We start from the raw sequence: 24110 nt of genomic DNA, 5'->3' as shown, positions 1-24110 counted from the left end.
AACACGCGTTGACTTGAACCCCCCCCCCCCCCCCCCACCACACACACACACGCACACACCAAGTGGATACAGCTGCAAGCCCAGCAGTTCATGCGCGGGAATTCCTAATGAGGCATTTTAAATGATGAATGCATTCTGCTGGCACTCGCATGGATGCAGATGGGAGGATGGCGCTGGGGCTTTGAGCCAGGCTGCCGCTCCACCACGACAAAACGAAAATACAGATCGTGGGAGTAATAAACTGAAGGATTTTAAATGCGCTCCCAGTTGAAGTTAACTGAAAAACTGACACGGCGCAAAAGAAAATGAAACACTGCAAATTTTAAAACGTTCAATCAAACCATGTCATTCTAATTGCAGTCTGCTAGCTTTATGCACTGGAATAGCTTGAACTGGCATTGACAGGCAAACGAAAAAAATTTGCATTGATGTTACAGAAATTATAAACCAGTTGGGGACCTTCTCTTCCTCTTCTTCTTGCTCATCTTATTTTATAAAGTGTTTTTTGAAAAGATAACTACTTTCCATCCATCCATTTATTTATATCTCAGCCATATCAGCGGTTACACATAAACCCATCTTCTTCAACAAACTTGGATTAATCGATAAAAAAAAAATGACCGGCCTAAGTCAAACTATTCCCAAAATCACATGTACAAGTAAAAATGTGGGCTTGATCAAACATCACAGCACAGGGGAGGACATGAAGGTGGCAGAAAGCACAATCACAGAAGCTGCAGGAGGATTTCCAAAGGTTGGCTGACTGCTGCCCCAGCGCGATAACGCGCTGTTTTGATTGAGCTGCTCAAACAGGTCTGCCCTGGATGGGAGATGTCTTATCTCGTATTTTCCTTCCACCGTACCACAGACACCCTTTGGTGGATGGCTGGCGTACCCAAGGCAGGAAAACAACAGTAGCAAATGAATAACACCTTTTAGGATTTGAATCAAAAACAGAAAGAAATCGATAACCATGGGGTGGGGGGAGTACACCGAATTAATTAGTATTTAGTACAAGAACATCCACACGGAGTCTGGGGAACTAAGACTTGGACTAATAGCAGAGATGGGATGCCTAGCTAGTCAAGTCAAGTCAAGTCAACAGTATTTATAGAGCACTTTCAAACAGCCATCGCTGCATACAAAGTGCTGTACATGGAGCAATTTAACATACACAATAAACAGTAAGACGAATCGGTAATAAAAGCGGTAGAAAGCACAAGGCAGTAAAATCAAGAACAAATCTAAGTCATGCTGAGTCGAACGCCAAAGAATACTGAGTTTTGAGGAGGGCTTTAAAGATGGGCAGCGAGGAGGCTTGCCGAATGTTCAGTGGGAGGTCATTCCAGAGAGAGGGACCAGCAACAGAAAAGGCTCGATCCCCTCTGAGCCTCAGTTTAGTTCTTGGTACTTCTAACAAAGACTGGTCCACAGACCTGAGGAGCCGGGCAGGTGTGTAGGGGCGGATGAGCTCAGAGAGGTAACGTGGCACGAGATTATTCAGAGATTTGAAAACAAAGAGGAGGGTCTTGGAAATAACTCTAAAATGAATGGTGAGCCAGTGAAGGGATGCCAGAGTAGGACTAATGGATGCTCGGGTACTAGCTGGCTAACACAAAAAGGCCTGGCTGATGACTTCAGGTATAATCGAGAACCCTTTTAACAAGGACAGAAGGATTATCACAAAATTTGGCATTTACTAAACAAGTAGGTAACAATAATGTTACAAAAATAATGATAAATGCCGAAAGTAATTCCAGGAAAGCTTCCATCTCAAACTTGCAACAAACATGATGGACATGCTATGCTTAATTTTATCATTTATACGAATTGTAATGGATGAACCGCTTTATTCTCACTGACGCGGGGTGTGCTGGAGCCTATTCCAGCTGTCTTCGGGCAGTAGGCGGGGGACACCCTGAACCGGTTGTCAGCCAATCGCGGGGCACATCACTCACATTCACACTTTGGGACAGTTCAGAGTGTTCAATCAGCCTGACATGCATGTTATTGGAATGTGGGAGGAAATCGGAATATCCGGAGAAAACCCACGCAGGCCCGGAGAGAACATGCAAACTCCACACAGGGAGGCCGGAGCTGGAATTGAACCCGGTACTTCTGCACTGTGAAGTCGACGTGCGAACCTCTGGACTACTGGTATCATAGTTATTTAAAATATTTTAAAAAACAGCCAATCATCCTGAAGGAGAGCAAGAAATGTGGTGGAGGAAGATTAGAACCGAAAGACAAAAACATTAAAGGTAGAGCAGACTCAACCAAATTATTAGCCCTCACGTCAAAGACAGACCATGCGGCCTCCTGAAGTGCTTTAATTTGATTTAATTTGGCAGTCAACTTCATTTTACAATCCCATCATCTTTTCCGTTCTCTCAAATTTACCAAAGGCACTTTTTGCTTTGCATTGACCTTTCACATTCCCCTCCCCTCCCCTCCCCACAGTCACCTTCTGAAAAGTAACAGACCCCGTCTGTCCAGCCACACTCTATTTATCTATTCAAAGATTGTATGCCCACTCCCACCAATTGCGTGTGCATGTGCTCGGCGGGTAGGCTGCGATCACACTGGGTTTGTTCCAAAGTGCTGAGACTTTAATTAGCAAAGCCTCTGCTGTGATTCAAATCAATACCAGTGAACCCGTTGAGGTAGTTCAATGAATGCTTGTGTATGTGTGTCTGGTGTTTCGTCACTGTTACTGAAGTGTAATACAGTACTGTGTCATGGTGATGTGCATTCATTCCTCCATTTTCTGGATGGCTTATCCTCGCTAAGGTTGCGGGTGAGCCGCAGCCGATCCCTGCAGACTTTGGACTGGTCGCCAACCAATCGCAGGCAACTAAACATTCACACCTAGGGACAATTTACAGTATGGAGAGTCTTCACTGTAACCGGGCCCTATGCTGCTTGATCAGTGCACATGTCCGTTCGTCCTGTTCTTCATGCTAGTAAAGGTGCCCGCATTCCCATTTGAGATGTTTTATTATTAGCCATTGGGCTTATAATAAAACCTCTTAAATTGTGTGAAATTGTGTCAGGGGCTCCCACGGTTCGCTCTGGAGGAAGATGGAGAGAGTGTTGTGCACGCAGCTGGAGAGTGCAGCACCTGCGAGGTGCCAATTATGATTCATTGATCGCACTTTGCCATGCTATTATTTCAGCTATTATTTCCGCGGCGCGCGGGAGGTGGTGAAGTTCCCAAACATCCCAGTGTGTCTTCCACGTTTGAATGTATGACTGACACATGCGAATTGTAAAATTCACTTCTCTGCCTTTTTCGGACCAGTGTGCAATTGGTGAATGAAGGTATCGAAAATATTATTTAATGAATGGGGGGGGGGGGTCATTGTTCTCACATGAAATCATGTTAGGATGACTAATATGTCGGAGTTATGGATGTTATGATGACTAATATGTCAGCGCACTTCGTTATAGGAAAAGTTCCAGGAACGTCCTTCCAGCGTGAATATTGATCAGTGCATTAGCTTGGGGCCCGTAAGACAAACTGTTCCCTCACCGGAGTCATTCTGCTGAGGAGCTTTCACTCAATGACTTTTTATTCCAAACACACTCATGCACCCTCGCCTGTAGATATATATGTATTGTAAATACAATTTCACGAAAGTGAGTCCAGTACACCGCTCACATTTTCGTAAATATTATTTTCAGGATCGGGAACGAGCCGAATAATGTTTTGAATCCCAAAAAATGTACATGCAGACAAAATGCGAAGAACAAAAATGTCTCAACATAAATCGCCGGTCAGAAAAATCCAGAGAAAAACGAAGAATCAACAAAAGGCAAGGTCATACTAACAACGAGAATACAAACAAAATGACAAAAGTCCAATTAACCCAAAAAACAAGAGCAAAACCAAAATGACAAAATAATATCAATATTTACAAATGAGGAACTGAGAGAGCAAAAAATGACTATGAACGAGGTCGAGACGCTTAGAAAACAACACTTGAGCATAAATAGGAAGCAAGGTGTGTCGCGACGCCACTCGAGCGAAACGCGCCTCAGCAGTCGATGGTCCGCTGCTCTCTGCTGTGCGTAAGTGCGAACATGTACGCATGTGCGCGTCTTTTGGATTCAACCAATCAGCGCCGACGCAGAGACCTGACAGAACAAAGAAGCTTTGAACGACGACAACAGCTCTGCTGGCTAGCTGACACGACACTCGAAGCCAGACGGACACGTTTCTCTACTAATCTGCGTTTTCTTTTTTTGTCTAAATATATACAGTATATTTAAAAAAAATCCTCGTCTCACCCCCCCTCGGGTGGTGTCTGTCCCTCATTCAGCTTGGGTCTTCTACCAGAGGCCAGGAAGCTTGAGGGTTCTGCGCAGTATCCTTGCTGTTCCCAGCACTCCACATTTCTGGAGTGAGATGTCCGACGTTGTTCCCGGGATCTGTTGCAACCACTCATCTAGTTTGGGGGTCACTGCCCCGAGTGCTCCGACCACCTGCCAGGCTTTCCCTGCCAGCACACCGAGGTACTTGTAGCTGTCCTCAATGTCTGCTATTGTTCCTTCAGGGAGTGAGACCCCTTCAGTGCGGACTACCTTTCCTCTCTGAGTCACCATCCGACTACATTTCTCAAGCCCGAATGACATCCCGATGTCGCTGCTATAGATCCTGGTTGTGTGGATCAGAGAGTATATGTCCCTTTCGCTCTTAGCATACAGCTTTATGTCATCCATGTAGAGGAGGTGATCGTAGCTCCATTTCTGAGGCAGTATCCATAGCATGTCTTGGTGATTACTTGGCTTATGGGGTTCAGGCTTATGCAGAACAGAGAGTGCATCACCTTGGTATATGCCACATTTGATGGACACTTGGGTAAGTGGCTTGCCATTGGCTTCAAGTGTGGTTTTCCACATCCTCATCGAGTTCGCAACGAAGGCTTTTAGGGTCCTGTTCACCTTATACAACTCCAAGCATTCAGTGATCCATGTATGTGGCATCGAGTCATAGGCTTTCTTGTAATCAATCCAGGCTGTGCACAGGTTGGTACGTCGGGACCTGCAGTCTTGTGTGACTGTTCTGTCAACCAGGAGCTGATGTTTGGCTCCTCGGGTATCTCTAGCAATGCCCTTCTGTGCGTCGCTCATGTATTTATCCATGTGTCCACTTATCTTAGCTGCAATGATGCCTGACATGAGCTTCCATGTTGTGGAGAGACAGGTTATTGGCCGATAGTTGGATGGGACTGCACCCTTCGAGGGATCCTTCATGATCAGGATCGTTCGCCCTTCGGTTAGCCATTCTGGGTGAGTTCCATCCCTCAGCAGCTGGTTCATTTGTGCTGCTAGGCGTTCATGGAGTGCTGTGAGTTTCTTTAGCCAGTAGGTGTGGACCATGTCCGGGCCTGGTGCTGTCCAGTTCTTCATTTCTGAGACTCTTTCCTGTATGTCTGCCACTGTTATGGTAACTGGGTTCTGTTCAGGGAGGTTGCTGTGCTCCTCTCTCAGGGTCACCAGCCATTGTGCACTGCTGTTATGTGCAACCTCCTTCTCCCATATGCCTTTCCAGTACCTTTCAGTTTCCAGTGTTGGTGGGTCAGCTCTGTTCTTAGGACCCTGCCACTGAGCGTACACTTTCGCAGGTTGTGTTGCGAACAGCCCGTTTATTCGTCTATCCTCATTCTCTTTCGTGTACCGCTTTAGGCGGCTGGACAAGGCTTAGAGCAGGCATGTCCAAAGTCCGGCCCGCGGTCGAATTTCATCCGGCCCTCGGCCCCTGTCATAAAATCAGTGCCGTCTGGCCCGCAGGTTGGGCGCAATGGAACACGTGTTGCATTGACTGAGGTCTCGTAGACTGGGGAGTGATGTTTCATAGAGTACTGCTTCCCTCTAGTGGCTAAATGAGTAATAGCATTCACTAAATGAGTAATAGCATTTAGACACTAGAGGGCATCACTCACGAGTTAACAAGACATCACTCCGTGTTTATATTGACTGATATGTCATATTTCAAATGATCCTTGTAGTTGTGGATATGTGTATTGCTTGTTCATTTCCCTGTTGTTCGAGTCAAAGGTTTTGTGACTATTGAAAAGTCATGGTGATACATTTTATGTTTCAAATCAATTTGCACTCAGGAGACTTCTGTTTAAGAAAAAGTCAAGTGAATAAGCAGTTGCATGTGATATACCTGTTTCAAATGAACCAAAAGAAATTCTTAAGATTGTTGAAATTAAAATAAAAATGGAAATGTGAAACAGACTGGCTTACTAAAATTTGTTGAACAATATTGCTGTTCAATGTAAAGAATGTCAGCCAAGGTCGCCCCCCCCCCCCCCCGACATTTTCATTCATTCATTCATTCATTCATCTGGCCCCCTTGGCAAAAAGTTTGGACACCCCTGGCTTAGAGCCTTTGTTTGGCAGTTTCGAGTGCTTCAGGTATGGTCATCTGGATGTACCTCTCGGGTATCGTCTTTTTCATCACACCTCTCTGGGCCTCCATCAATTGACACATCTTTCCGAGCTGCCTTGATTTTAGCCTCCAACAGTCTTTTCCATGGTGGGTAATGTATCTCATGGCTTCCATGGTTGCTCTTATAGCCAAGCATCTCAAGGATCACTGATGCTGAAGCATATATCAGCTCATTGGTTGATCGTTACGGTAGGGATCGCCCTCAGTGCTGCATTCACACTTTCCCATGAGACATTCAGGTGGTACTTCACATAGCCGTTGTAATCGGTTTCTAGGTTGCCCAGCTTTCATTCTTGCCATGATCTTAGCTTTCAGGTCAGTTGCTGCCTCGCTCAGCATTTCATTCATTGGGGCTGGCCTCCCAATCTCATTATCTGCATTCATTGGGGCTTGCCTCCCAATCTCTGGTATATCCCGAGCCGTCTCCCGTACGCCAAACCGATGCCTTACCAACCAGCCGCTATATATATATATATATATATATATATATATTTGGGGGGGGGGGTTCAGCAAGTGTGTTTATAGAGAGACAAAAATCTCTTTAGGTCAATCAAGGTTTATTCATCATGATTTCAATATCAGAAGAAAAAGATCCGTGATTATATATTTTTTCTGGCCCTAAAATATATACATAAAAATTATTCTCATCAAAAAGGTGATTGTCTTCTGAAATGTCATGCTTTACATACACTCACACCAGCCAATTCTGGACCAAGTCTGAAAAGACGTTTAAAAACGTCTTTGGGAGTGAATGAGTTAAAGAGAATATTTGAAGATTTTTTTTCACAGTGCCACATATAACGTAGTCAAAAATAATGCCTCTGTCAGAGATTAAAAAAAATAATAATAATTTAAACAAATCCAAATCAATGAAACCTTTCTTGATCAAACCTGTGAACTCATTCTAACACTGGACCAGTCCTTGTCTATCAATCAGTTGTCTCCACCTCTCTCTGCCTGCTTGTCTTCCTGAGTCAAAGAGCCAAACACGGCACTTTGATAGACAGAGCTATTAACGTAAATGCTGTGCGGGTGTCTGGAGATGGAGGAGTATATGGATCCTGCGGGAGCCTGTGGAGATGTGCAGTGCATAAGGCGTGGCCAGTCACGAGTGTGTGTGCTTGAGTGTTTGCCATGCACAGAGTGTGCATTGGTAGCGTTAACGATTCTGAATCCCCAGTTAGATTAGAGCGACATAGCTAAAAATCCATCATCTGCATACGCATACTAATGAAAGGAAATACAGTGATCCCTCACTATATCGCGCTTCATTTATCCTGGCTTGACTACTTTTCTTTTTCCCAATTCAGAAAAAGAATGCCGAATGACTCAGAGGTTTTGTATGCATGATTGGTTCCCGGTGCCGACGTCGAGCAATGACAACACGAGTGGATTTATTCCATGAGCTGATTGGCTGTGCATCTTCGTAGCCCCGCCCAGCACCTACCCTTGTGTCGAGTCACGTGGTTTACTCTCTGATCAGTGTCTCATCATGTGCTTGCTTCGCTGATCAGTGTCCAGTCACGCTGTTGACTCTGATCAGTGTCTCATCAGCTGTGGACTCTCGGATCAGTGTCTCATCACACTGTTGCGTTCTCTTTGTCTCTCTCAAAAGGCAATGCTGATGAATGTTAATTATCGTATAATTAAAGATTTAAGTAAATATGTGTACTGCTGTAGTCCTTGTCCCAAATATTTAAAGTATAAATACTGTTTAGATATTTTAAACATGCCGGTAACCACATACAATTACGCAAAATTCCGAGGGAGGGAGCCAATACTCCATCGCGGTTTTTCACTTATGGGGGCAGGGTCCCGGTCCCCATTAGCCGTGATAAGTGAGGGAACACTGTCAAGGATATAAAGAGTATAAACAGTTGGAGATTTGATTATATATCCCCTTTTTGAGAACAAATATTCAAATTTGGGTTGTACATGTCGGTCGGTGCTTGTGAGAAGGCCTTGCTAGCCCCATTGTCCACCATCTTTAGCAATTTATCACTTAAATACAAATTCCACTTTATAACGATAGAGGGAGCCATTCAGCAGACCAAATTTAAAGTCTCCACAAGCCAAGTTAAAAGATGCACCAGTGAGGGACCCAACAAGGAGTGACGATGTCCACTTTGCGTCCAGCTGAGCGAGAGTCAGGGAACCCCTGACGTGTTAAACATAAAATGTTGACGGGGGCATTCTTCTATTGATTAAAAGAGCCCCTTATTTCCATTTAGATTGCTAATCCTGTCAAATTCCACTGTCTTGGCTTGGACGGATGAACGCGGGAACAACTGCAAGATCGTTTTCATGCGTGAGGAGCCATTAAAATGTGCCGAGGTGCCCTTGAAGCTTAGCTTTTATCATACAAATAGGACCGCTACCTTTTAACAGGCGTTGGACAGCTTCCAGCATGTATGTCCCCGTAACAGCAAGACCGTATGCTGTCATTTCATGCATATTCAAAAATACACGCCTCGATGGTGCACGAAATATTTGCATTGGAAATTGTACGCAACGCATGCTTTTCGTGTTTGTGACGTGCGGCATGGTAACGGTGTGTGTATATGTGCGTGCGCGATGTTATCGCACTTCAGTTGTACTGATGACGACACCTTGAAAATGAATAAGGTGAGATGTCATTACGTTCTTCCTGGCACCACGGTGTCTTAAAAGGGAACATCACTTTTTATTAGGGCGTGTTTGGTTGTACTTTTTGGCAGTCACTTTGCTGCTTCGAAGGGTAAACCAAGTGTAAAAAGAAGTTCACAGATCTAAAACATACAAGTAATAGAATATTGGGTAGGTACAGGGAGGTTCTTGGTTTATGATGTACACTGAGATGTTTTGAGGTTACAAATGGGAAACACTGAGGCTATTTGTGCGGCTGTTGAAGAATACAACGTCATATGGCAAATATTTCCTGGAATTACAACTCTGATGTGTTGTGCAACTTTTTGGTTGAATTCAAGACTGTACAATGTGGGATATTTTCCTTCCTGACTGTCTGGTGGGACATTCAGGGTCCATTTTGAAAAGCCACCGATGTGAATTCTTTACCGCATGCCACCAACGGTGTTTGTTTTGGAACCGCAACAAGACACCGTTTCACAGGGATCTTATCCATTGCATTTCTGTTCGCATCAATGCTTCACATCATTTTCATTCATCCGTTGCCATTTTGTGAGCAGTGAGTAGGAAATGCGAGCTATTGAGAGAGGATGGCTTCAAAAGAGTTCTAATAGCAGTAGCGAGTTCCCCTCCAGTGCACCGCTTTGCTCTTCGATCGGATTTTCTTCCATCCACCACCCTGTCCTCTGCATATTCTTTTGTTTCTGCGGGCTAATTAATGACATATTGGATTATAGAGTCACGCTAAACTCTGCCTCCCACTCCCATTCTCATCTGAGACTCCATGATACCGGCTTCACTATTTTTGACAGTTGTGACAATCAGAGCACACTTTCTTTAATTGTTTTGTCATCTGTGAAAAGATCACCACTGCAAAAAGAGTGTGTGTGAGTGTGCGTGTGTGTGTGTGTGTGTGTGTGTGTGCGGGCACACATGTCTGAGGACAAATGTTTGTGTCACACATTGTCTTAAAAATTAAATAATAATTTTCAGCAAATTCCATTGAAATGCGATTCATAATTTTTTTTTCCTACTGATTTGAAGATAATTGCTGTAAACAAATGAAGACTGAGAACTTATATACCGGTAGTTCAAATTTGAATTTATATACTCCATTGTGGAAACAAAGCAACAAAATGTTTTCTCACCATTTCAGTTTCCTTCCGTTTTTCGCGGTGTGCTACCCTTGGGTGTAGGACATGAGTTGTCCCTTCCCCATGAAATAGCACATACATTTTTATCCATCGAATCTTGCCTAGCTATTTTTACCGATTAGCTCACAAGCTAGCTGATGCCTAATGCCGCTCATCATTACGTAGAAAGCGCCGTGACAACCTAATTCGAGTAACGGGAGGCTTGATGCAGTTATATTTTAAGATACTTGCTCCTGATGTTGCTTCACCGATGGGTGAATGCGGAGACAGCGTTGAAGCGCTTTGAGTAGCTCATAGGTAGAAAAGCACTTGATAAGTAAAAGCCCATATGTTCACAGCTCAAAAATATTGGAATGTGGTGACATCAGATAGAAGCGTGCATTTTTCAACGTGGTGTTATCGTCATATTTTCAAGCTTTACGCAGTATCAACACACACACCAAAAACACTCTTAAAATGCCAAAAATGTGGCTTAGAGAAATGTAAAGATTAAATGAAATGCTTTATGATGCCGGATTGTCTGTTGTTTTTAACAAATGGTCTGATAATTCCGTTATTGTTATTGTTTAATGCACTGATGTCAAACTCAAGGCCCGGGGGCCTGATTGGGCCCGCCACATCATTTTATGTAATCAGCAAAAGCAAATCAACGATGGCAACTTTCATGATGCTTGCTAAAACCCCTATCAAAATTTCAAATTCTCATATGTAATGGATAAGAGTTATTCTGTTCGCGTTTCGTTGTTACCAAACCCCTCTAACTTAAATGTGAATAAATATTTATTCTTGACTTCTTGATATGGTTTCAGTCATAACCTTCCTGCAAGAAAACTAAAATGTGGCCTGCACCAAAAATTAGTTTGACACCATTGCTAATGCAAGTTGAGAAAACCCTTTCAGGGACAGCGGTTACTACAGTGGACAGTTTGTCATGTTATCAGATTAATCTGTTGCCCCCACGCTGACTGACAACTCATCACATTTTAGTTACCACACTTAGCTTTAAGAGTGAGCGCTATAAGATTCGACACAATTCTCAGACTAATGCAGCACAGTTCCACCCCACTGTCAAACTATAAGAATAAGCATTTTAGGAAACGACTACAAACTGAGCAGCATTATTTTTGTTAAGTTATCACTTAGGTACAAGACTAGCCCTGGACACAGTTTGATTCTGCGGTGATCGTAATATTATGTCACTACTTTCTATATCATCCTGTCAAAGTGGAGGATTGTGTTGGAGCAACTGTATGAGGGCGATTCACCCAGCGGAGGGGCGGGTGGGTGTAAGATTGCTGTATGTTTTGCGCACTGCATTGTGGGAACGGAAGGGGATGGGAGTAATGTGAAGAGATTTACAGTGCTGTGCTCAAGCTGCAGAGATGCTAAAATAACGGTCTTTACTGTATGCTTGCTGAGTCTTAGCGGCTGACGCAAAGCTGGGAGGACAGACGCAACACGAGCAGCTTGATACACTTCACATTGGAGATTTTTCACAGGCGAGAGGTTATTTTTTTTCCTTGTCAGAAGACATAAGCGAGGGGAAACCAGGTCTTTAATTAAGCGGCAACTGTTATCTGGAGGAAGAGGAGAGGTGATGTTGAGGGAGGACGAAGGGTGAGGCTCATTTCATAATCGTTCTCATTCCGTTTGTGTCTCGTTTACGTCTGGCTGTGTGTGTGGCCAAATGGATTGATGTGTGCGACGCTAAAATTCTTCTCATCCAAGTTGCTCCGATCTCTCCACAGCCACATATGGCCAATCGCGGCTTCGAATCAGTTTTTACTGGAGCTAAAAACGGTGTTCATTATGTGAAGTGTGTCGCTGATGCTGTCGCGGTACACTCGCCTGAGTTGTGTGCGGGCAGCGTGGGGACCCCTTAGCGATGGTGTGATTGTGGGTGTGAGTACACCGGTACACTTAATGCATCAAGATGAAGTTTTTAACTGAATTTATAAAAACAACAAAATGAATGTTAGCACAGCATAACAGAGGTTTATGGTCAATGGTGTTTTCAGTGAAGCACGGATAACATTCCACAGTATCACCTTTTCGTATTTTACTCTGTGAACTGTATTGATTCTCAACTGCAATAAAAACAAATGGTTCAAAGGCTAATAGCTGAGATGAAGCGTGCCATTAAAACATCCTTTTTCTCTTTGGTTTGCAGGTCCAGGAATGGCTGTGTCTCAACTGTCAGATGCAGAGGGCTCTTGGTATTGATATGACCACTCCTCGCTCGAAGAGTCAGCAACAGATCCATTCGCCGTCCCACCAAGCGAAACCTCTCGTCCAGCCTCAGCAGGCTGCACCGCAGCCAACACAGCCGACGACTGCAGCACAGCCCAAACCTTTGGCACAGAGCCAGCCCACCCAGCAACAGCAGCAGCAACAACCACAAACTCAACTCTATGGACAGAACCAGTCCTACTCTCAGTCACACCCATATCCACAGTCCCAAGCATACCCCCAGTCACAGACATATTCCCAGTCCCAGTCATACCCGCCATCTCAGCAGTATCCTCAATCCCAGGATTATCCCCAGGCCCAGGAGTATCCCCAGTCCCAACAGTATCCTCAGTCCCAACAGTATACCGAGTCCCAGCAGTACCCCCATACGCAACAGTACTCCCAGCCCCAACAGTACCCCCAGTCCCAGCAGCATCCACAGTCCCAGCAGTATCCGCAGTCTCAGCAGCATCCCCACTCTCAACAGTTCCATCATTCCCAACAGCATCCGCAGTCTCAGCAGTATCCCCAGGCTCAACAATATCCTCAGGCTCAGCAGCAACCTTACCAACAGTCCCAATCCGGACTCCAGGCTCAGCAGCAGCCTTATCAACAATCCCAGTCCGGAACCCAGGCTCAGCAGCACCCTTACCAACAGTCCCAATCTGGTCCGCAGGCTCAGCAGCAGCCTTACCAACAGTCCCAATCTGGACCGCAGGCTCAGCAACAGCCTTACCAACAGTCCCAAACCATACCCCAAGCTCAGCAGCAGACTTACCCAGCATCACAGTTCGGACCTCAGGGTCTGCAGCAGCAGCAGCAGCAGCTGCCTTATCCACAGCCACAGTCTGGACCCTTGGGCCAGCAATATCCACAGACTCAGCAGTATCCGCAGGCTCAGCAGCTGCCTTATCCACAGTCCCAGGCAGGGCCCCAGACACAGCCTCAGAATTCACAAGGCCTGCACAGTCACACTTCTTCCAGTGGCCCACAAAGCCAGACGGGTCCCTCTCATCAGGGTATGAGATCTGACTCATATTCCCAGAAAGGTCCAAGAGCTGGTGGAGGTTCTGCAGGAGGCCCCAACCAACCTGGTGGCCCAAGGATCCCCCACCCTGGTGCTGTACCCCTCCCCGGCTTGACAAAAGCACCCTCTCAACCCGATTTGGGTCGTGGCTCTCCCATGCACCAGTCTATGGCACGGCACCATGACCACACCAGAAGCGCTGGTTCCTCTCCAGCTCACAAGCCCCAGACCCAGGCTCATCCTCCAGCCCAGGATGGACTGACCAAGCTATTTGGTTTTGGGGCTTCCTTGCTCAACCAAGCGAGTACACTGATCAATGTCGACCCTTTGCCCACCTCTTCCACTCATCCCGGTCCCGCACGAGGCAAGGTGGTGTTCAGTAATGCGACCCCTGACAACAAGCAGCCACAACAAGTGGTCTCAGGTGCTAAACAATTTGGCATGGGTGGCCCCCATGCACCAAACCAAATGGGTGGCCCTCGTTCATCGAACCAAATGGCCGGCCCCCATGCACCGAGCCAAATGGGTGGTCCGCATGCACCGAGCCAAATGGTTGGTCCGCATGCACCGAGCCAAATGGGGGGTCTGCATGCACCGAGCCAGGTGGTAGGGCCACACGCACCAAAGCAACAGCAACAGACTGTACCCCAACAACAAGGAATGCCGCAACAGCAGTCGCCCTCCCTTCAACAGAAGGATCCACAGCAACCTCAAGGGCAGCAACATCGACAAATGCCATCACATGTGCAGAAGGCGGAGCTAAAGCAGGAGCCTGCAATTGCTCCCACCGCAGCCCCGGAGCCAGTGAAGCCCAAAGTGAACTGTCCTCTGTGTAAAACAGAGTTAAACATCGACACTTCTGACCCACCCAACTACAACTCGTGCACGCAATGCCACACTCAAGTGTGCAACCTGTGCGGCTTCAACCCGACACCACATCTGGTTGAGGTAAGGACAGCAACGCATTAATGTAATTCAGCCTGCACAAAATATCCATGCACAGAAATAAATCTGAGTCCGTCAAAACATTTTTCCATGAAAAGCAAATGGGGAAGTAACAAAGAAAGGTCACATTCATTCATAAAATTGGAGGCTGCAAATCTGCAAAAGGGTGTACCTTCAGTGGCGATCATCTGATGGGAAAAAAGGAAGCGTCTGACTCGTGCAGACAAGCAGATTGAAAACGACTTGTTTGCATTGAGGCGGCATGATGCCTTCAGAGTCTTCGGGGAATACAGTTAGTCGTGCTACTGTACTGTGTTACTGCCTAGAGATAGACCTAAAGATAATGCATGGGGTTATATTTAGCTACTACTGCTGGCTGCTAATGTTATTTAGACCGAGAAAAATTGTGTGTATCTGCGTGTATGTGTGTGTGTGTGTGTGTGCATGTGCGTGCGTGTGTGTGTATATGTGTGCGTGTGTGTGTGTGTGTGTGTGTGTGCGCGCGTGCGTGGGTGCGTGCGTGCGTGTGTGTGTGTGTGTTTGTGCGTGTGTTAGGTATAGAAATAAAAAGGGAAGACGGACAGCAGCTGTATGTCACAAAATTAGACATTCATCAGTCATTATCTATCAAATGTAATTATTAAATATGATGTGTAGTTGTCAACAACAACAAAAACATACAGAATATAATAAACCAGGGGTCACCAACATTTTTAAAACCTGAGCGCTGCTTGTCTCATTGCGATTAATACAAAGCGCTACCAGTTTGATACACACTTCAGAAATAACAAATGAGCTCAAATTATTTCAGAGAAAATCATGTGCTAAAAAAACTAGTCTGTGTAAAACAGAGCAAAACATCATCGATATTACAGATGATCAAGACAGTGTTTATAGATTCGATAACAGTGGTTCTTTTCGGTACCTCTATTAGAGGTACCGAACCCAACCAGTCCATGTGCCCATTCACTTAACCCTTCATTGCTGAAAAATAAAAAGTTTACAAGTTCAACTTGTAAAAAAATACTTTTTTACAAGTTGAAGACAAAAAATACGCATTTGTTATAAACAGAAAAAGTAAACAAGATTAGTATAATTATTAAATTTTTTAATAAAATGAATCAGCCAGTGATAGCCAAGCGGTTGGGTGTGTCTTATCCTCCATGGCAGAGGCTCTGTCGAAGCCCTGAGACTGACTCACCAAACCCAGGTTAAGAAACACATTTGCTCTTAAATCGAGGTCATGCGCAGTATACCCACACGAACAGTTATCCTCACAAGATCGGCAGCACGCCTGTACCAGCACAGATTTTGATTGGGACGAATGTCGGCGCCATTGACTGTCGGTGCTGGACAGACCTGGGGCGCTTGTGTTTTTTGCGCCAGTAATGGGCAGCATTTTTCACAACCCCGATTTGTTCAGTGGCTATGTCAGCGCTGTTGGACAGTTGGCGTCGGTGCGGCTGGATGGATGGCCGCTGAAGTTGAGGATGAGGAGAGAGGAGCGTTGGCGAAGAGCGCCGATGCGTATTTGGAACCGTGAGTCGCCGCTTGGAATTGAAATGGATTTCCATGGGACAGGAGAAGTGAACCAATCTCTTTTTTCGTCAATGGATGCTACAGCTTCTTGTTGACTTTGAAACTTAGCTTGTAGCCGACGTGTGCACATTTTGAGCATGACGTCTCTGATCCACTGGTTAAAGGACACTTTGATTCTCTCCTCTTTCATCTCAAACCGCTTCAAACAACAAAGCGTGTGACGGAAAAGTGTTTAAGACTGCACGACTGTCCGTGTTTTGTTTTATGTGTTGTGTTTATTATTTTACTTTATGTTAACTGTTTTGTAAAGCGCTTTGTTACAGCTGCCGCTGTTGTGAAAGCGCTATATAAATCAGAATGTATTGTATTGTATTGTATTGTATAAGAGTCGTGGGCGTGCTGGAGCCTATCCCAGCTGTCTTTGGGCAGTAGGCGGGGGACACCCTGAACCCGTTGCCAGCCAATCACAGGGCACACACAGACAAACAACCATCCGCGCTCACACTTACACCTAGGGACAATTTTGAGTGTTCAATCAGCCTGCCATGAACTTTTTTGAAATGTGGGAGGAAACCGGAGTACCCAGAGAAAACCCACGCAGGCCCGGGGAGAACAGGCAAACTCCACACAGGAAGGCTGGAGCTGGAATTGAACCCGGTACCTCTGCACTTTGAGGTCAACGCGCTAACCACCGGCCAATCGGGCCGCCGGGATGGATAATTATTTGCAATAATTCCAAAACAATAACTGGTATCTGTAACAAACACACACACAGTACCGTAACTTGCTGTTCACAACATTGGGTATAGCTACTAAAGAATATAACTCTTTAAGATGACAGTGCAGATGACTGTTGGTTTGCAAAAGACAAGAACACTGCACGACAGCATAAAAAGAAGGGTTGCACTTGATGTTCTCAATAATTCATGGCAGTTTTTAAAATATAAATAGTGGGAAAGATGAAATATTAAAAAGGTGGCGGTGTCTCCTGAAACAGAAAAGTACCGTATTTTCTCGACCGTTCGGCGCATCGTGTTGTTGGGCGCAGTCTCAGTAAGGGGTGCTATTTCATACATACAAAAAACGCACTGTATTATTGAGCGCAGCCAGGCATGGTAAAACATACGCCAGCTTAAACATACGACATGCATGCACGCATGCTAAAAACAAGTTTTTAAAAAGGCAACGGGAGCAAGTTTGGTTGTACTTTATTTAGCCATTTTACAATGTACTCACGTTTTTCTCTTCACCATCTACACGCTCATCCTTCACCTCATTGGCGACTGGTACCTGCTAGGGATGTGCCTTTAGCTTTCTCTTACACGCCCACCCTTCACTCATTGGCGGACTTGTCACTCACTCTGCCTTTTCTTTATATAAACAGCGTGTCGGCCAGAAGCGCTCTCAGTCATGCTTTGGAACTCGGTTCATACACTAGACGCTCCGCATTATAAGGCGTCCTGTCCATTTTGGAGAAAATTTAAGACTTTTAATGGCGCCTTATAGTTGTGAAAATACGGTAAAGAATCATCGGGTTTACTGCGCTTCGTTTGGCCGTCTTTTTAGAACTTATTCCTGACTTTAGAGTGTGTTTTGCCCAAAACGTCCGCTAACTTCTTGGAGGGGGGTGGGGGTGGGGGGTGCATGAACCAAGAAATGTAAACAAACCATTGCAAAGAAACCCCCCAACTTTTGTCAGTAGATAATGCGCCCCCCCCTTCCCCCCAACTTTTGCACGTAAATAATGCATGATCTTTCATGTCACAATTCAGCGCAGTCATAGAAGCTATGTTGCACAACTGCATATGCCCATGCCAAAGGAAAGATGAATCTAAATGATGATGCACACACATGTACCCGCGTACACTGTATAAGCAGGTATGGGGGGAGGGCATGGGAGGGGGTGCCTGAATGAGGCCATTTTTTTTTGGGGCCAGTCTGTCACTCCAGCTTTCACAGATGTTGCTGGTGCAGTCTTCCCAATTATTCCTGCCCCAGATATACTTGGATAAATTCTCAATGCGCCCGAACTGTGCGTGACATATCATCGTATCGTTTAGTGTGTGGTTGGTCAACGAGCTTTTCAAAAGGTGCTGTGGGAATGGACATAAAAAGAAATAATTGTTTTTAAATATACATCGATAGATCAAGTCAGAATGCGATAAATTACGCAGCGACATTTAGAAAGAAATTAGAGCAACAACAAAAAAAAAAATAGAGTGAGTGGGAGCCACAGAAGGAACTTGCTCCTAATGGTAAAACACTTCCCTCCACTACTTCAGGAAATCTTGCGACAATTAATAATACAGCAACTACACATTCTTTGCTCTCCTTCCTTGCAACCCAACTTCACTCCATTTTATTTATGGCAACCTTTAAATTTAAATAAAACAACCACAACTTAAATGAAGTGCTTTACATATTGTAAATACATGAAAACAATGATAAGATAAGAAAAAACCTTTATTAGTCTCACAATGGAGAAATTCCCAATTCACAGCAGCAAAGTTATGAAAGTAAGAAGTAGAACAACAAAATAAAGGAGCTGCTGGAAAGGCAGCCACTCTCGCGGCGCCATTTTGAAGTCAAAATAACAAAAATAACACAAGACAACACATAGGACAGACAGTCGTTCAATCTTCACCAATTTTCTGCATACACTTTGTTGTCTGAAGCAGTTCTAGATGAAAGAGGAGAGGATCAAAGTGTCCTTTCTCCAGTGGATCAGAGACGTCATGCTGAAAATGTGCACACGTCTGCTACAATCTAAGTTTTGAAAGCAAACACAAAGCTGTAGCATCCATTGACGAAAAGAGATTAGTTCACTTCTCCTGTCCCACGTAATCCGCTTCAAACTCCAAGCCGCGACTCCCAGCTCCAAATCCGCATCCGCTCCTTTCTTCTCATCGTCGGCTCCTCAAGACCTCCATCCATCCAGCCGCAGACCGTTCAACAGCACCGATCTCTCCGCTGAACAAAGCGGGGCTGTGAAAAATGCTGCCCATTACAGGCGCAAGACACAAGCGCCCCGGGACTGTCCAGCAACGACAGTCAAATGGCGCCGACATTCCTCCAGTCAAAAATAGTGCTGGTATACCCATGCTGCCGAGAAGGCGCAACCACCAAGCACAGAGTCCTCCTTGATGAATGTCGTGGCCAAAAAATGCTGAAAAAGGTCCACATCAAGTCCACACGACGTAACAACAAACACAAAGTGACAAAAGAAACACAAAAACAACAAAAAAAGCAAGGCTCATGAGAGCACTTGCTGACGGCTGCCTACTCGGGCGCCATCTTGACTTCTTGATGATGATGATAATAATAATATCAATAGAGGGCGGCCCGGTGGTCGAGTGGTTAGCGTGTCGACCTCACATTGCAGATGTTGTGCGTTCGATCCCGGCTCCAGCCTTCCTGTGTGGATTTTGCATGTTCTCCTTGTGCCTGCATGGGTTTTCTCCAGGTACCCCGGTTTCCTCCCAGTTCCAAAAACATGCATGGCAAGTTAATGGAAAACTCTAAATTGTCCCTAGGTGTGAGTGTGAGCGCGGATTATTGTTCGTCTCTGTATGGCGGGCCAGATCTGGGCCCCGGGGCCTTGAGTTTGACACCCATGTTTTATACAGGATTTTTGCTGTTGCTGTTTTTTACTTCAACAAAGACCCAACAGACCAGTGGTGATTTCCTATAAAAGATCAATAATTTAATGTGGTAAATTGTTTCGTTATCATTAAGAGAAACCAAATTACAATTTTATGTACAGGTAAATGTCTTCCTTCTCTCCCAGATCCACCGCGTCTGAAGTTGCGTGCAAAGCTCTCCTCTGCAAATGACGTCTACCCGGCCCATGCACTTTATTTATTTACCTTTAGTGCTGAGTGTAAAATGTCATTTCAGGCTGTTCAAATGAGTCACACTACTGGTTAAGATGAGCATTACTTTGAAAAAAAAATATATATATATATTAAAATGCACCTTTTATTTATTTGGAAGTCTCGAAGTACTTTTAAGTATTACACTTAAATCGTTTCTATTTCTATATAAATTCTGGGCTCTCTAAAGTTACACCGCCATTCTCCTCCACCTCCTTCTTTTACTCTTCAACTAGTATTTAAGCTCTGCTCTTTTTAGGTGGCACTTCATCTCAAGGGCATTTTATATTTAGAAACAAAAAAAAATCATGTGTTCACTTCTTCCTCCGTTATTGGCAGAGACAACATGCGGTTAATCAAGTTCTGCCCTTCAACATTATGACACCACAGTATTCACCATTATCTCCTTGCATTAACCAGTTTTATTAATGTCTTATATTCTGCGTACCACCTGTGATTCCCAACCATCCGCGCTCACACTCACACCGAGGGACAATTTAGAGCAGGGGTGGGCAATTATTTTCCGGGGGGGGCCAGCAAATGAGAACCAGAAAATATTGTGGAGGGGTGGCCCAAAAGTTAGAAATATAAATAGAAAATAAAGAAGATAGCACAATGTCTTTGTATGCCAGTAATAATGTAACAATCTCCTCCACCATCACACTCAGCACCAGTTCTCCTCAAGGATGTGTACTGAGCCCCCTGTTGTTCACACTCTACACATTTGACTGCTCTCCGACTCTTATTAGCGGTCCAGTTTGCGGAAAGTTTTAAACATGATAACAATCAAACCATCCTAGGAAATGTTAATTTACTCGAGCCACAAACAATTCACTCTGAGCATGGGAATTGCCAGAATCGGACTGAGTAAGAATCGCTACCTTGTTTTTCAAAGTCTCGTAGATTTGAGTCTTTCCGACTCCAGGCGTCTCCTGAATGTTTCGTACTTTATCGGCTTCATTTAATCAGATACATATCACTTTCCCTTCCATGGTCATTACTCTCTCCCTCTTTCTTCGTCTTCCCCTCTCTCCCTGTGCTCTGCAACTTGAAGTAACTGTGCCACCTGGTGTTGAAATACCTGTCATTAAGTCCAAACGAAAATGAATGCAATCAAACCTTAATTGTGCACCAATCTACGGCGGGCCGGATGAAAAAGACCAACGGGCCGGATCCGGCCCGTGTGCCGTAGTTTGCCCACCCCTGATTTAGAGTGTTTTTGGAATGCGGGAGGAAACCGAAGTACCCGGAGAAACCCCACGAAGAGCTCAGGAGCTTTCCTTTGAAAGATCAGGACATGCAAAACATGGACGTGTGAGCAACTGTATCTTTGTCTATCAGAGCAGGAAACACCGCAAAAAGCTCTCCAAGGTAAACATCGATAGGGCCATCATGCACTTACTGCGAAAACCGCGTGCGATGGCGAGAGTTTCCATGCAGTACCTCGAAGGTGTCTACTTTTAATGTCCCACTTTTCCCTATTTCTCACTCTCTTCATCATTTTGGCTTTAAGTGGGTCATGGAGGAGAGATGCCTTGGGCTATGTAGATGATTAAATGCATCAAACCCCCCATCTCACACACACACACACATACACATGCACAGTGAAATGGCAGACCCCCACAGGAACACCATGTGTGATTCTGAGACAGTTGAATCCTAAAAGTGAGGGGACGATGGTGGCGAGGAATGTGAGGAATTCCCTCAGTGGGAATTCAGAGGTAAAAAGAACAATTTTCTCTCTCTCTCTCTTTTTTTTTTTAATGCCCGCAGCTGTTGAGCAGCCTTGACTTCATCCAATAAATGCTGATTCAGGACGCTTAATTAATCTCCTGTTTATTGGCTTTAAACTAACAGCATCCTGTAATTGCAAATGCAAATCCCGTGAGAAAAGCATCGGGTGACCCAAAAGAGGTAACCACCACGCGTGATGAACACACATATTTATATCGTTTTGCGGACTAGAAACCAGTGAGAGAGGTATGATTTTTATGTCAAGTGGGGTTGGCATCTGCTAACAGTTAACTAATAAAGTAACTTATAATCGAACTTAGTTACTTTTAAAATCAAGTAATCAGCAAAATAACTCAATTACTCTCAACTGAAGTAATCAGTGGCAATTTCCTTTTCTTTTTTTAAGTAACTGTGAAAACACTGGATGCAAGCACATATTAACATTCGACAAGTGTTTAAACCAACATGTATGCAATGCGTTTATGATGAAGCGCATATTGCAGTATTTTTTGTGTTGTTTTTAAAAGTAGAATTCTCAAATCAAGGCCTCAGTTCAGGCGGCCCGGTGGTCCAGCATTGAGCGCGTCGACCTCACAGTGCAGAGATTGTGGCTGGGTTCGATCCCGTCTCAGGCCTTCCTGTGTGGAATTTGCTTGGGTTTTCTCCGGGTATTCTGGTTTCCTCCCACATTCCAAAAACATACACGGCAGGCTGATTGAACACTCAAAAATTGTCACTAGGTGTGAGTGTGAGCGTGGATGGTTGTTCGTCTCTGTGTGCCCTGCGATTGGCTGGCAACCGATTCAGGGTGTAACCCGCGTACTGCCCGAAGACGGCTGGGATAGGCTCAGACACCCCCGCGACCCTTGTGAGGATAAAGCAGATCGGAAAATGGATGGATTGAGCTGCCTCAGTCCATGACTTCCAAGTAGTAACCACCTCCAAACTCCACCCGTGGTTGTCATGGTAACGCAAAACCTGACTGGAAAATGGCAAAATAGTGTCTCTTTTCAACATGGGCGTTATTCATACCAAGCGCACGTGCGGATAGGTGTCAGGAAAGCCCTTGAGCTTTTCATGTACTCTGTCAGCAGGTTAGACAGAAGAAAATTGTTTCAAGGAAGTTCTCTCGCTGAACACAGCAGACATTTTGTGGAGGCTCGGTGGGGAAATTTAGCAGCTGGAGTGACTTCAAGTGCCTCGCTGCACCCCAGCACGGTTGTAAATTGTGCTTTAAAAAAAATCGAAAAAAAAAGAAAAGAGACGGTGGTCTTTTGTGTCTCTGCCCCCACACAGCCTCTTCCTGTCTCCCAGCGGGTGTTCATATCAAAGAGCAACACACTGATCTGCCTTTCTTCTTCTCAAAGCAGCATTGGAAGTCAGATGAGTTTGTGAGTCATCAATTGGAATTCTGCGTGTGTGCGTGCGTGCATGCATCTAAAATTGTTCACCTATATATTACCTACGTCATACCAAGCCTGATCTTTAAATGAAAACGCACTCCCTGGTGACTCACAGTATTGTACGAAAATGGTAAATGACTCATGTAAACTGGCGAACGACTTTACCGTTTAACCCTAAATGGAAATTGAAAGTAGAATTGACATACACTACCCCACTTATAAAATTGTAATTTCTCCCTAAAGGAGAAGCTCCACAAAATTGAAAATTATAAAACAAAGCATAATAGCATTTTGTGGAGTGCAGACCTCCGCCTTGTATAAAATCCTGACGTTCATGTTCATACGGTGCTCATCCAGTTCTTTAGGTGCAGCACCGACCGCTCCGCTGCTCCGACTTGCCTCAGATAAATATCGAAAAGCACAAATACTTAAAAAAAAACATTACATTAAGTTTTAACTATGAATATACAACATTATATTGATCCGCCAGCTAGCTTCTTCTACTTCCTTATGGCGGTCTGCAGGTTCCAGTATGGACACCATTTAATGCTGTCAATTAGCAAATGGATCCACAAACGTTTTTGTTTTACTGTTTTGGAGTACTTTATAAATTGCTTGGCCTGCTTGTACTGCGTTGGTTGGCTGTCAGGGTCGTAAGGAGCACATTTAGGGTACTACTTAGCAAATGTAAGTTGACTATACAGAATAAAAAAAGATCCGAAACGACTCACACTGACAGTGTGACAATGTCGTCAGTGGTTGCCAGGACGAATGCTGCTGCTAGACTGTCTGCCAATCACCTGTCAGAGCCTTTCACACTGGTGATCCCTGACATTGCTGACAGCTATTAACCTGTCACACCCACGCAAACACTGCAAGAGGAAAGCATATGCTCAGGCAGAGAAAACTAACATGCAGAATTGTTACACACACACACACACACACGCGCGCGCGCACACACACACACACACACACACACTTAAAATTGGCTGTGTGTGGATCACAGATCTTTCCAGGTCCCTTTACCCGTCAGTGATTCTCAAAGTGAGGCATGCTTATCACTTGCGGTATATGGGCTCCCTCTAGTGGGAAGCAAAAGTATTACTCAATTAAATGTTCAAA

The 24110-nt window shown here is 44.8% G+C and overlaps 1 protein-coding gene across 2 annotated transcripts in view; it reads left to right on the top strand.

Moving 5' to 3' along the window:
* The window catches only part of bsna (bassoon presynaptic cytomatrix protein a), an 83950-nt gene that overhangs the window by 16876 nt on the left and 42964 nt on the right, over positions 1-24110 (top strand). For both annotated transcript variants that reach the window (XM_052057320.1, XM_052057322.1), the window contains exon 3: positions 12410-14443. In XM_052057320.1, coding sequence (XP_051913280.1) covers positions 12410-14443 — 2034 coding nt within the window. The remainder of the gene's footprint in view (positions 1-12409; positions 14444-24110) is intronic.

Source organism: Hippocampus zosterae, chromosome 2 (assembly GCF_025434085.1).
Source record: "Hippocampus zosterae strain Florida chromosome 2, ASM2543408v3, whole genome shotgun sequence".
Taxonomy (NCBI): domain Eukaryota; kingdom Metazoa; phylum Chordata; class Actinopteri; order Syngnathiformes; family Syngnathidae; genus Hippocampus; species Hippocampus zosterae.
The sequence above is the reverse complement of the archived record's forward strand: the minus strand, read 5'-3'. Positions and strand labels throughout refer to the sequence as shown.